At 35.2% G+C, this 12,590-nt stretch overlaps 2 protein-coding genes across 2 annotated transcripts; both read right to left on the reverse strand.

Annotated features, from left to right (window-relative positions):
• Positions 1 to 908: 908 nt before the first annotated feature.
• On the reverse strand, positions 909 to 2,476 carry LOC125187116 (pseudouridine-5'-phosphate glycosidase-like). The gene is made up of 6 exons (XM_048083641.1): positions 2,390 to 2,476; positions 2,010 to 2,304; positions 1,407 to 1,483; positions 1,249 to 1,308; positions 1,128 to 1,164; positions 909 to 1,021 (listed from the first exon to the last, which is right to left on the reverse strand). The coding sequence occupies exons 1-6, from the start codon at positions 2,474 to 2,476 to the stop codon at positions 909 to 911; spliced, it is 669 nt and encodes a 222-aa protein (XP_047939598.1).
• Positions 2,477 to 5,143: 2,667 nt separating this feature from the next.
• On the reverse strand, positions 5,144 to 8,169 carry LOC125196477 (homeobox-leucine zipper protein ROC8-like). Its single transcript, XM_048095044.1, has 8 exons — positions 8,054 to 8,169; positions 7,647 to 7,764; positions 7,340 to 7,558; positions 6,704 to 7,198; positions 6,187 to 6,571; positions 5,813 to 6,081; positions 5,594 to 5,683; positions 5,144 to 5,503 (listed from the first exon to the last, which is right to left on the reverse strand). The coding sequence occupies exons 1-8, from the start codon at positions 8,167 to 8,169 to the stop codon at positions 5,144 to 5,146; spliced, it is 2,052 nt and encodes a 683-aa protein (XP_047951001.1).
• Between the last annotated feature and the right edge of the window lie 4,421 nt (positions 8,170 to 12,590).

The raw sequence follows: 12,590 nt of genomic DNA on the forward strand, positions 1-12,590 counted from the left end.
GAGAGTGAATGGGGGTGAGGGGGCCGAAAATATGGGGGCTAGGGTTGGGGTTTTGGTTTTATTTATAGAGTCCAATGAGATCTTTAGGTAATAAGAATAGAATATTTGGTAAGATCTCATTCTCCCAATTAAATAAATAAATGAAATAATATTGTGAAGTAGGGAAGAAGAATTAACAAAAATAGAAGATGGCAATATCTCCTAATTTTCGAAAATTAGGCTAGGTAATTAGCCATGGTTTTGTTTTTGGTATTTTTCCATATAGAATAAAATATCATGGAGCAAAATAAAAATAAGGAAAATCCTCCATGAAACAAGGTAGGGGCCGATTTCTATGCCCTTTAAATAAGGCATGGATTTCTTGAATATTGACTAAAATAAAGTAAGGCAAGATCTCTTGAAGTATGGAAAGATTTTGTAGAATAATTAAATTCTAGGTATGGAAAGGAATCAAACAAGGGATTAAATAAAATAATTCTTTCATTCCCATAATTAAGTGATTTTCGAAAATCACTAGAAAAACAAGGGGGCTTGATTTTTACATCTCTAAACAAGGAAATAATTGGCTCTTGGAATTTAATTTGGATAAATATCCCAAGGATTAAATAAATTCCGAAAAAATAGAAATTCTTCCTCCAAGGGGTCTAGGGTTCGAAAATTTCAAGAATTAGGGTGATAAGTATTTATGGAAATTTTCTCTAATATTCTCACTCACCCATAAACAATTAAATTGCCACATAAATCACACAAATAAATAAATCACATGCCACATCATTAAGTCAAATAGTTTGACTTTTCAAACTTTCACACAAACCCTAAACTTAATTCGACCATATCAACTCATGAAATAAAAGCATTCTCGATGCCACGTCATCAACAATAAATTTTAGGGCTCAAAAATTATGGTTCTAAAATCCAGGATGTTTCACCAACATCCTAGGAGTATCATCTGCTAAGATTGCACCAGTAGAAACAACAGCAACTGATGTCCTTCCCAACTCCGTCAGATCGGAAGGAATATCTGTAGAAAATACATATGACCGATGTTGTCAACTCAACTAAAGTAAAACCAAGTACTACTAATCCACTATTTCAATGTAATTCTAATCATAACATAAACAACTTACTGCTAATCCCACAATTCACAACAATAGGGGTCCCCACCTGCACAATAACCATATATATATACAGTTTTCAATCTATATCAATTTTTGGAAGAAGAAAACAAATATTCACAATTTGAAGTACCATGTTAGCCAAAAACATTGTGGCTGAAACACTAGTGCCACCTCTTTCTCTCTTGGCTATCTGAAAAAGATGCCAACAGTTCAACTCATAATCGCATATTAAGAATCTATTTCTACAATTGTTATTTATGTAACAAAAAAACTTAATTAAATACTCACAACGTGTGCAATGTCCCTACATGCGGTCGTTTGAGCATCTACATATGCGAGCCCTTTAAGTTCCTCTTCAGATAAACCTATTAGTAATATGACGCAATGCATTAGTCATTTCCTATTATTTATGTTCTATCTCATTTAAGAAACACAATGACAACGGATTACCAGAAAATAATAGGTTAAAAGAAAAAAGAGATTTCATGGAAGGATAGAGAATAATACTTAGATGTCTAAATAACAACCATTTAGCTGATTGATAGAAACTTGGTTCATAAATGAAAGAGTGGATAAACACATTATGCCTGACTACACGTCGCTAGGAAGATGATGATATACTACAATACAGAGATGAAAATATGGTATGTTAACATCTACTATAATTCAAATTACAAAAATCATAAAACTCTGCAATTCCTTAATAAAAACTCTTGACATACCACCACATAGATGAGATGATAATACACTACAATACAGTGATGTAAATATGATATATTAACATCTATAGAATTCAAATTACAAAAATTATAAAATCTGTCAGTTACTTAATAAAAACTTTTTAAATGCATGCAAGCTAAAAGAGAAAAAAAGAAAAAGAAAACAAATTACCTATGCAAGGCACACCATCCAAAATAGCAACAACGGCAGGTACAGCTCCATTCCTTCTAACTATGGCTTCCAACTCTTTAACTGCCAGCAAATTCTGAGGATATGGAAGTCCTACGAACAAGATATGAACAAGGGTGAGGGTGAATGACATCCATTTACGAGAAACAAGTAATTCATCGCCATACGTACCATTAGAAAGCATTGCCGATTCAATAGCAACCACCGGTCTCTTACGTGACAATGCTTCGGAAACCTCCGGAGATATCTTGACTCTGCTTCCAGTGCCAGCTTCATCCTAAATAAACAGTATTCCAAAAGTTAGTATTCCATTTAAAGTAAACGATGATCAACATTTTTGAGAGGTAGGACTAGGAATGTACCTTTGGAATTGGAGTTGAGGGAGTTGAGTTGCGGAATAAGTTGATGATCCTAGCGAGGAATACGTTGATGATTCGAACTATATCCATTTCCTTGCAACTGGACAACAAAAAATAACTTTAGGCCTCAATAGTTTTTTGGGCTAGGTTCACTTCAGCTTATTTAAATGAAGATATGGGCTATTAGCTAAGCCCAAATTTTATAATTATTACAACATGATCCAATGTCTTTTCCAAAATTCAAGGATAACAAAATTACCCAATCCCAGCTGCATAAATTGTCTAAGTCAAGTTTACCGATCTATACTCGTTTGATTCACAGGCCAGTGGAGTGCTGTTTCCTTCAAATTAAGATACAAATTATAATCTATCACTGGTTTTTGATACTACAAAATACTCTAGCTAATTTCTCTCTTTATGTTTGATAGCATAGATTAAAAGGAGATGTAGAATCAAAATGACATTATTATCCTCCAAAGATGTATCAAATGACACCACTGTCCATTATCATTATAGGAACCTGATATAGTATATCTTCTTCACATGTGTCTCTCTAAATAAAAAAATAAAAAAAATTAAGTGAAACTTCTTCTTCCCTATATTTCCTCTCTATTCATATTTTCATATCAACCAAACACAAGGAATAGCATGGATAAAAGCTACAATCATCCATTTGTTTCAATACAATCAAACGAGGAAGGATATTTAAATTCACATCAAAATTCAATATTTAAGCCAGTGAAGATATGCATAATGTCGATGCAAGATGGAAAAATCTGAGCATAATATGTAAAGAAGAAGACACACACAAAAAAACAGAACATAGATTTCAAATATGCAGGTAGCTACACATCGACCTACCTCAGAAGTATGCGGGATCTTGATGAAGAAGAAGAAGAGGGGGAGAAGAGAAGAGACGGTGTTCTTTCTCTTTTCTTTCTCAGATGAAGTTTGAAGAAGGAAGAGTTTCCATCAATTCCAGCTATGCATAATACTACTACCCTACGAAAGAAGTAAAATGTCGTTTTACTATTACTCAAATGGGATTTATTTTTATAACTAGAACTACTATGCAAATTAGTATACCCCCCAATTATTGTTTGGAGCAATTTTATTTTGAACGTGAAACTATTTCATTTCAGTATAATAATGAATGCCTAATTCTCGTGAAATACCCTGCATTTTTTTTATTTTTTAATCAACATTATAAAGGTTTGTTTTGATTGGAATGCATTAAAATGGAGTAATCTTGATTGCTCCATGTATTTTTTACTTCCTAGTCATTCTTGATTCTTCCACTTTCTTGAGTACAATTATTAGTTACTCTTTGTTTTGTTTTATTTTATCATGAATCATTTTTTAGTAGTTTTTGTGCCAATTCATAAATCTGCACATAATTTTTGAGTTAAGATTAAGTGACAACAATTATTTTTGTATGATTTAAACTAGCACATTTGAACCATAGGTTTGTGAGGACATATAATCAATGAAGAGACACGAAATGTAAATGTGAAATATATGTATGTTTTCTATGGACATGCATGCACGTCAAACTAAAATAAGACTTAGCATTGTTGAAAAAAATCCACAATAAAAAATGAAAAAAAAGAGTGGTAATATGACAGGTCAATTAAAAATTACTGCGTATTTTTCCAATTTACTGGATGAAATTTTAAAAAGTCCCTAGCAAATTAACAACAATTAAAGAAAATTACAAATTACAAATAAATCATGATAGATGGTCAATCCTGGTTTCTCCCACATTTTTTAAAATCTGAAATTTAAACCAGGAAAAATGAAGATTTTGACAATTATCTCAACCATCTCGTTTTAAACACATGGACGAGTTGTGATTATACACATTAACTCAATTATTTAGGGTGATACTCCCTCCATCACACAATAGGAGTCTTATTTTGGTTTAGGTATGTGTTCTAAGAAATGTAAAGAAAAATGGATTGAAATGAGTAATTGGAATATGAGTCTTATATATATATTAGTTTTATGATAAAACATGAGTGAAATAAGTTGATGGAATGTGAGGCCTACTTACTATTTACGGTCAAAGTGAAATAAGACTTTTACTGTGGGACGGACTGAAATGACAAAATAAGACTCTTATTGTGGGACATGGGGAGTACATATTTATGTTGTGGGTAGCATGTTTGAATCGGTTGGCATATAAGTAACATATTTTAGCTGAAAATGAGATGATACGATCGCCGACTGCAACATTAGTTTTGATATTTTCCGCTTTGGGTCAAACCCGTACAAATTTGTTTTGAGTCACTCCCAAAACCTGACCCTAACCGGGGCTCATCCAAGCCCGACCCAAAGTCATCTGGGTTCTAATATCACTTGTTAGGATCGTCGACTGCAACATTAGTTTTGATATTGTTCATTTTGGATCAAAATCGCACGGATTCAAATGACCTCAAACTAATTAGATTGAACATGAATAATATAAACCTTCCAACTTTCCTCACTTGTAACCCAATATATATAGGGGATGGAATACGGTGAGCTTTTTGTATTAAACATATTAATTTTGGTACAATGATTTGAGAAAGTGAAGACAAAAACCAAATTGGAAAGTAGCATTAAATTGAATTAATCTAATGAGATGTGAGAATAATTTAATTGGTCAAAAGTTTTTAGACTATGAAATACATCGAGCTTTTAGAATTAACATACTAATTATGGTACATTTGATAAAGTGAAGATAAAAACCAAATTGGAAAGTAGCGTTAACTTGAATTAATCTAAGTCAGGACAATGCAGAGCCTGTTTAATCTTCTGAACAGTGGAGCTTATAAGGCTATGAAGAGTGGCGACAGACTCCATGTTGAGCTGCTTCGAAACCGAGTCACTACACACTAGCATCTGAAAAGCAACGGTGAGCAGTGAACCACAGCTTCTTTTCGAGCCCTCGACCCCCCTGCGCCCATCCCCAGAGATCACGTATCCTGAGGGCAGGATCGGTATTGTCATTATGTCTTCGCCGTCCACCACAGAGCTCACTGCCGTGAGCTCCACCGGGGCGTATATTATGCTTCCTCCTAACGAGTCGATGCTGCTTTCTTGTAGCATCAACATGTTCTCTTTTGGCACAAATGGCTGCACAACAACTATATTATTATTAATTTCTATAGCTAGGCTTTACCAACTTATCAAACAGGCCGTACATGTTATATTAAATGAAATAACCTGGATAATAGAGACGCAGTTTCCCGAGTTTTCGCCTGTTGATATGCGAGCAATTGAATTGACAGGATTCCCACTCGACAAAATATCCCACTGCGCGCATTGTCCAAACCATCACACATTAGAGAATTAGAAAACGTGCAAGCAATATAAGAGTGCAACAATATTTCATTAGTATGAGACAATATCATACTGATGTGATGTGAGTTCGGGTGTGCATACCTGAGCCCTTTTGTCCTCATCGGTGAAGAATTTAAAGAGATGGGCGAGGCGAAATGGAAGCCAGAGAGAGGTAGCTGCACTGACAATCAAGCCTGGAGGCTGTCCTAATCCGTCGCTCTTCCTGAGCGAAACACGAACTCCGCTATTGTACAGTTCCGACAGATGTGGGAAATCGAGTCTATCCGACATGTTCAACACCTCGCAGAAATTCCTCACCATTCTCTGCGACAGCTTCATCACATTCCTCCGACCTTCCGCCGACTCAATAACTGCAACAACTCACTTATTACTACTTTTTTTTATATTGATAAATGAACAGAAATTTAAATGTCGCGTCATTTATTACTCATATACACTATTTTATACAGACATACCTCCTTCGAGTTGGTGTGTGGGCCCAGTGGTCGGCCCCAGTGCGAGCATAGCTCTCTCGCACATCCTCTGCAGCGTAACGATCCATCTCTTGGCTCCGTACGCATGGCAGCCGCATACCAAGTCTCTGTAGAGACGGTGCGTTAGCGATTTGTCGTCCACTTGTACGTGCTCCACCCATGCCACCTCTGTTTTCCCGTTGCCCTTGTCCTTGATGATGCATCCCGATGGAAGCTTCCAGCACCGAGAAGGGGAAGAATCTCTGAAGACGTCGTACGATACATCCACGACGGCCCAAGTGTTCGTGTTCATCTGTCTGCAGTGTCGGATGAAGAAGAACTCCCGTGGCGCCACTAAAGGCGACAAAATGTGCGTTTTCTCGTACATCTGTAGTATAGTAGTATGTCATTAAATGTAATTGTAAGAAAATGGAAGGTTTTAACGCGAAGTGCAGGGTTGCAAACCATATCCCACATCGGAAAATAAGTAAAAGTTGGAAGCAATATATAAGCAACTTACCAAATGTAGACACCCGTTGAAGGAGACTCCAGTGTCAAGAACTTGGATGGTTCTTGCCTTTGTTACAATGCTCGGAAACATGTCTTTCCACTTCACCGGATCGAGAAAAGCTTCAAGCAGAGTAGTCGCCGGCATGGCCACCTCCCCGGATTCCTTGGATGACTCTATCCTGGCCGCGGCGGATTTGAAGTGGTTGGGCTTAGGGAAATGTTTATCGTAGCTATCGCGATGCAACGTGGATCTCCCGTCGTTAGCAGAGCTAATCCACAGGGGATCTTCGACGCGTAGAAGCTCAATGAGCTCATCCATGGCGGCCGAGGCCGCCTCCAAGATCATAGCTCTATCCGTCTCTTGCATCCCGCTCATGCAAAAATCTGACGTTGGATTCTCCCAATTCCGGTCGCCATCAAGGGTCGTGCTCGTAAAACTGTCCATTCCATTGCTGTTAGCCGCTGGCTTTCCCGCGTTGGTGACGAAGCTCATTGTTCTTTCATGCTGAACAATTTTACGCGTTAGAGGGGTCGTTTAGCAGAAAAGATAGATAAAACAGAACATGATAAAAACAGATGTTTTAGGTCATTTTAGATCAGATAACTCCAAAATTTATAAGATAGATATAGAGAGAGGAAAGCTTACTTGGTAAGCATGAGAGGCCTGTTGTCTCAATCTCATGTTTTCGTTTTTAAGTTTGAGCAAGCCATTTTGTTTGTCGTTGTCATTATTGTTGTGAAGGAGGGGGTCGCGACACGAAGGGCAGATTATGTTTTTCAGAGCCTCTCTCATCGCCATGTTCTCGCATCGTATTCTCTCGTTTTCGGCTCGTAGGGTGTTGTTGTCTGTTCTTTCGTTTTGAGCCTGAAGCAGGGGCGGACGAAGAATAAAATGATTGATAAACTTTTTAAATTTGAGATGATGATTTTTTGGTAGAGAAATGAGAAATCACCTTTTTTTGACTTCTCTTGTTTTGGAACCAGAACTTGATCTGCTTAGAGTCAAGGCCCAATTCCCTGCTTAATTGTAGTCTTTGATTCTCATCAGGATGTGGATGTTCCTTGAAAAAACTAATCAAAATAAATAAATTTTAATTAGTGTTAATCATAATAATACAAACTAACGAATAATTAACAAGGCATTGCAGAATATGCTGGAAAAGGTTCTCAAAATAAAGATGTTTTTTACCTAGAGTAACATGTTAATTTAGGTAAATTTAAGATAAAAATCAATATAAACTAAAAATCTAAAGGGGCATAAGCTTGCACTATGAGATTGCATCGATGGACTATGAGTGATGTTTATTGACACTATTAGAAGAATTGAACATGCTGAGTTGAAATAAAAGTGAATTATTACGATTCGAGCTGCTGCACTTGCTCTGTCGAGTGGCGATGGTATTGCCTCTTCCCCTTCCGAGTATCACTGCTTCCTTCATCGCCCGATCCACTTCCCGTGCCATTTGATGCTTCCATTTCTCGTCGCAGCTGCCATTGGACACAGTAAAATAAGAAAAAAAGGAAGTAGAAAAAAAGAAGTTTAAGAACATGTTACTACATGTAATTTTTAGTTGTTAGTAATATAAACTGAAAAATAGACCTCACCAAAATCAGAATTTCTCAAGTGAATATAAATTGTCGTTTGTTGTGTAAGTATTAGTTGTGTGAAACAGTCTATATATATTAGTTTAGATTATGACGAAAGAATCACTTACCATCATTAGGAGTCCATCACTAGATTTATGTGCTCAAACTTTAGAATGAGGCATTTAATTATCATATTCGAATCTGTTGTCTTAAATATAAGTATTTGCAGTGGTGTACGCCAATAATTATTTTAATTTTTATGTTACTAGAAGTAAATTAGATATAGTAAAATAATTAAATTAATAATGATGTCGTACTATTTTAAGTTACAGATTGGTAAATGAAACAAAAATTTAGCAAAATAAATAAATGAAACAATAATTTAGCAAAATAAATAAATGAAACAATAATTTAGCAAAATAAATAAATGAAACAATAATTTAGCAAAATAAATAAATGAAACAAGATAGTATTAAATACGCAATACAGTATTAGCTAGTAATGTGTATTAGGGCAAAGTAAGAAAATTATTTCGCATTTAGTTATTCCCCTATTTAGTAATAGGAACATGGATTCTATCGGTTAATATGATGTAAACTTTGGATATTTCCATTTATTGTCATAATCTGTAATTTATTCACGAAGATCCTTCAGCAACAGTCGTCTGGATTCTGATGACATTAATAGTGAATCAAAATCTTTTTTCCATATAATTTTTTATGTTAAAAAAATTATGTTATTGATATTACGATGATATTTTTAGCCCTAAGTGGCCAACCAATATGAATATCATTTGTATAGATTGCATTGCACGTGAAAGAATATAGCATGAACAACCCTAGCAAGGAAATAATGTGTCTGGCAAAAAGGATTTCATGTGCAAATTTTATATTAGCAACTATTACTCAAACATTTGAATTGTCAAAATTTATTTTTCGTACTTGAAAGTACTACAATTCAGATATTAATTGGTTAAAAATGATAATATGAAATTGATATTGGTAGTCCTTTTTACATTTGACTGTACACTCAATTTCTTATATTTCAAAGGCAAATTGCAAAGGATCAGTGTCTTCTATATAATTAATTATTATAAATTGCAAAAGGTACATTCAGATCTTCTATATATTTAATAAGAACAGGGATTTAAAGTGTTTGATCAAATAAACAGTCTTCGTATCAAATAAACACTCTACATTTGAAGAGTTTGATCTTGTAGGATTATGAAGAATAATTTTTTTGGCAATAAAAGCGTCACAAGCCCAGAAGCAAAAATAACTAATGAATATTAGCAATTCTAAATCTATCATGCAATAATAAAATATTAATATTTGAAGATGAATTCTCTTAATGAACTCCTCTCCGAAAGCTATATGCATAATGCGACAAAAAGTCAACAACAAAATTGCCTTCTCAATGCAAGTGTTTATCGACCAAGATATCAAATTCCTAAATATGAACCATATCTCATGCCGTCAAAATAGAACCACCACAACATTATAACCACAAAACTAGAAATTGAATCGCCTGACTCGTCTTGGATAAGGCCTCCCCCAAGGCATGTCCTGATCCCGCTTGCAAAGATACATATGTATTTAATTTACGAGTATCAATCAAAGGAGGCTGCCAACAAATTGAAATCGACGGTTTGACCACTCCCGGCGTCATGCCATCCATGATCCATTAGTCTTTATGACCAATATATTTTTAAAAAAATATGGAAGGATAAGCGACTCATGAAACTATCACTCACGGTTTTATATCTGGGCTAAAAAATGTGCCGGTTTGGACCGAACCATCTGATTTGATCCTCTTTTAAAAACATTAATTGCTATTGTCATAAAATTACGAAATCCTCATTATATTGTCATAAAGTGAACACTATTCGATTTGCCGAAAGAGATCACATAATATATTTTATGCTACATTTCCTAATACACCACTATAAAGTGGACATGTTGATCTTTATTTTTGTAAAGTAAAGCTATTTCAATATCATACATCTCCTACCCTTTTTTTCTCCTTTTTCTCTCTTATTATACTGAAAGTCGGATTTTGTTTCTCGATGCGCACAGAAGGAAATAAACAGGTTCCTTTGGTCTAGTAAATCCACTAGATCACACGGTCTAGGAACTCGTTGGTTGTAGGAAATCCTGGTCGTCGGACACACAGAGCACTCTTTCAAAAACCCTCAACCACTTTACTAAACCTAGTATAGGGAAGTAGGGATCGATCCCACAGAGATGGATGCGTAATAATCGTGTTCAAGGATTTGGGCTTGTTTTTGGGGTTGGCTGCTGCCACGCATTTTTCTTGGGTTGAGGAAAAAATAAACTTGACTTGGGAATTTTAAAACGGCTACGCTAACAACTAGACCTAGGCGAAGCAACAAAGAAAACTATGCAAGGAAAAATAACCACACAATCACTAGATCTAGAAAAAAAAAACTCTAATTACCTAGACTCGGGAAACAAACTGACTGTGGGGACCATGACTGAAAAAGCAGAGTATGGGCGAAAAGCTGGCAGAATAACTAACTCTGGTACTAACTATCAGCGACATCATCTTCTTCAACCAAATTGCGTAAAAACTCATAAGAAAAACAACATGAACGAAATCAGAGCAGAGCAAACTAAATCTAAACCAATTTGATGCATAACAACAAGAACTAAACAGATCCAGAGATGCTTGACGAAGTAAAACAGGAAATAAGCGGAAAACTCAAATCCATCCAACAACTCCCCTTTCTCACTTTGGATCCAACCTCAGACGCTAAATCCACTCCGGATCCAAGCGTCCGACACAAACTCCAACCAACAGAAACATTTCATAACTTCAGATTTTAACGACAACCTCCAATAAATCAACAAACCACAGATCTATCACCAAATTCTCAGATCGAGTACCACAACATCAAAATAAAAACAGAGATCGACATAAAACTTGTTAAAATAAACTCTCAGCAGCAAGATCTACGTAAATCAACTTGAAATATCACAAATAAACGCAAACCAACAGAAACGAAAGGATAACAAGTAACATCAACAGCCAAGTCGACTCCCAAAAGTGAAGTTCGACCGCAAAAGTGCAAAAACAACTGAAATTTAAAGAGATTGTATCTTCGCCCACACGCGGACGGTGTTGCAACTGAAACTTCTGAAGAAATGAACCCCTTCGTGACCCAAACTACCCCAGATCTCCCATTCCCAAGTGTGTGTTGTGTGTGTATGAGCTAAGAGTGAGCGAAAAAAAAGTGATAGAGTGATAATTTGTGTGTTGCATGCTCTTCTATTTATAGGCGTTGGAGTGGGGCCCAGCGAGGTATAGATAGACTTTGTTGCCCTCAGCTACTGACTCTTCCGTAACGCCTTCTTTTCCTTTTAAGTCTGCTCATTTCACTTTATTATTTCGCTAGATTGTTTCCTTCAACATTCCCTCGATCTAGCGATTCTATCACACACCTGGCTTAGGAAACGTGTTAGACCCAGCAAAATGTAACGCTTTTCACCATATAACCGATGCATGAAATTAGCCTTATCATATACCTTTACTATTTTTAATCTAAATAATTATGTTAATTTTTTCAAAAAAAAAATTAATTGAATCATATTTTATTTTATTCCAAAAATTTATATAAAAGAAGATAACTTTACCATTCCAAAACATATAAAAGGATTAAAAAATTTATATATTTTTATTGAAACAAATTGATTTAAAATCGCCAAAAGATGTCGATATATAAAATATAACTAAAATAACAAACATTATAATGCAAGATTTATTCGATAAGTTAAACTTTGCAATAGATATTTTTATTACAAACTTCATAATGCATAACTTATTCAATAATTGAAATTTTGCAATTGTTTTTTTTCTATAGAAATCATATAGTAAAATTTATAGAGTACCATTTTATACTCCACTTGTCCTAAAAAAATAGACTAGTTTTACCATTTTTGGTCGTTCCCCAAAATTAGACAAAGTCTAAATATAAAAAGTTTTTAACCAATTACACACCACTAATAACGTGGACCTCACAATCTACTACTCCCACCATCCCGCTTAAGATGACACGTTTTTCTTTTTAGTTTGTCCCAACTAAGATGACACATTTCCTTTTTTTGGTAACTTTCTCTCTCCAATTAATACACTCAACCACTTTTTCTCACTCCTATTAAAATATCCATCTTTCTTTATCTCTCTACTTTAATACTTACACCCACTTTCTCTCTCTCCAATTAAACACTTTAACCAATAACTCCTAAAACCCGTGCCGGCTAAGCAATGTGTCATCTTAGCCGGGACGGAGG

This window comes from Salvia hispanica, chromosome 1 (assembly GCF_023119035.1).
Source record: "Salvia hispanica cultivar TCC Black 2014 chromosome 1, UniMelb_Shisp_WGS_1.0, whole genome shotgun sequence".
NCBI lineage: Eukaryota > Viridiplantae > Streptophyta > Magnoliopsida > Lamiales > Lamiaceae > Salvia > Salvia hispanica.

Bases quoted from the DNA above. Each gene is read 5' to 3' on its own strand.
- LOC125187116 (XM_048083641.1), bottom strand. From the start codon at position 2,476: ATGGATATAGTTCGAATCATCAACGTATTCCTCGCTAGGATCATCAAC. The intron at 1,309-1,406 runs GTGAGTATTTAA...CATCTTTTTCAG, and splicing joins GTAGGGACATTGCACACGTT to ATAGCCAAGAGAGAAAGAGG. The intron at 1,165-1,248 runs GTACTTCAAATT...GTTATTGTGCAG, and splicing joins CAATGTTTTTGGCTAACATG to GTGGGGACCCCTATTGTTGT.
- LOC125196477 (XM_048095044.1), bottom strand. From the start codon at position 8,169: ATGGAAGCATCAAATGGCACGGGAAGTGGATCGGGCGATGAAGGAAGC. The intron at 7,559-7,646 runs GTGATTTCTCAT...CCCCTGCTTCAG, and splicing joins ACAAGAGAAGTCAAAAAAAG to GCTCAAAACGAAAGAACAGA. The intron at 5,684-5,812 runs GTATGCACACCC...CAATGCGCGCAG, and splicing joins ATGAGGACAAAAGGGCTCAG to TGGGATATTTTGTCGAGTGG.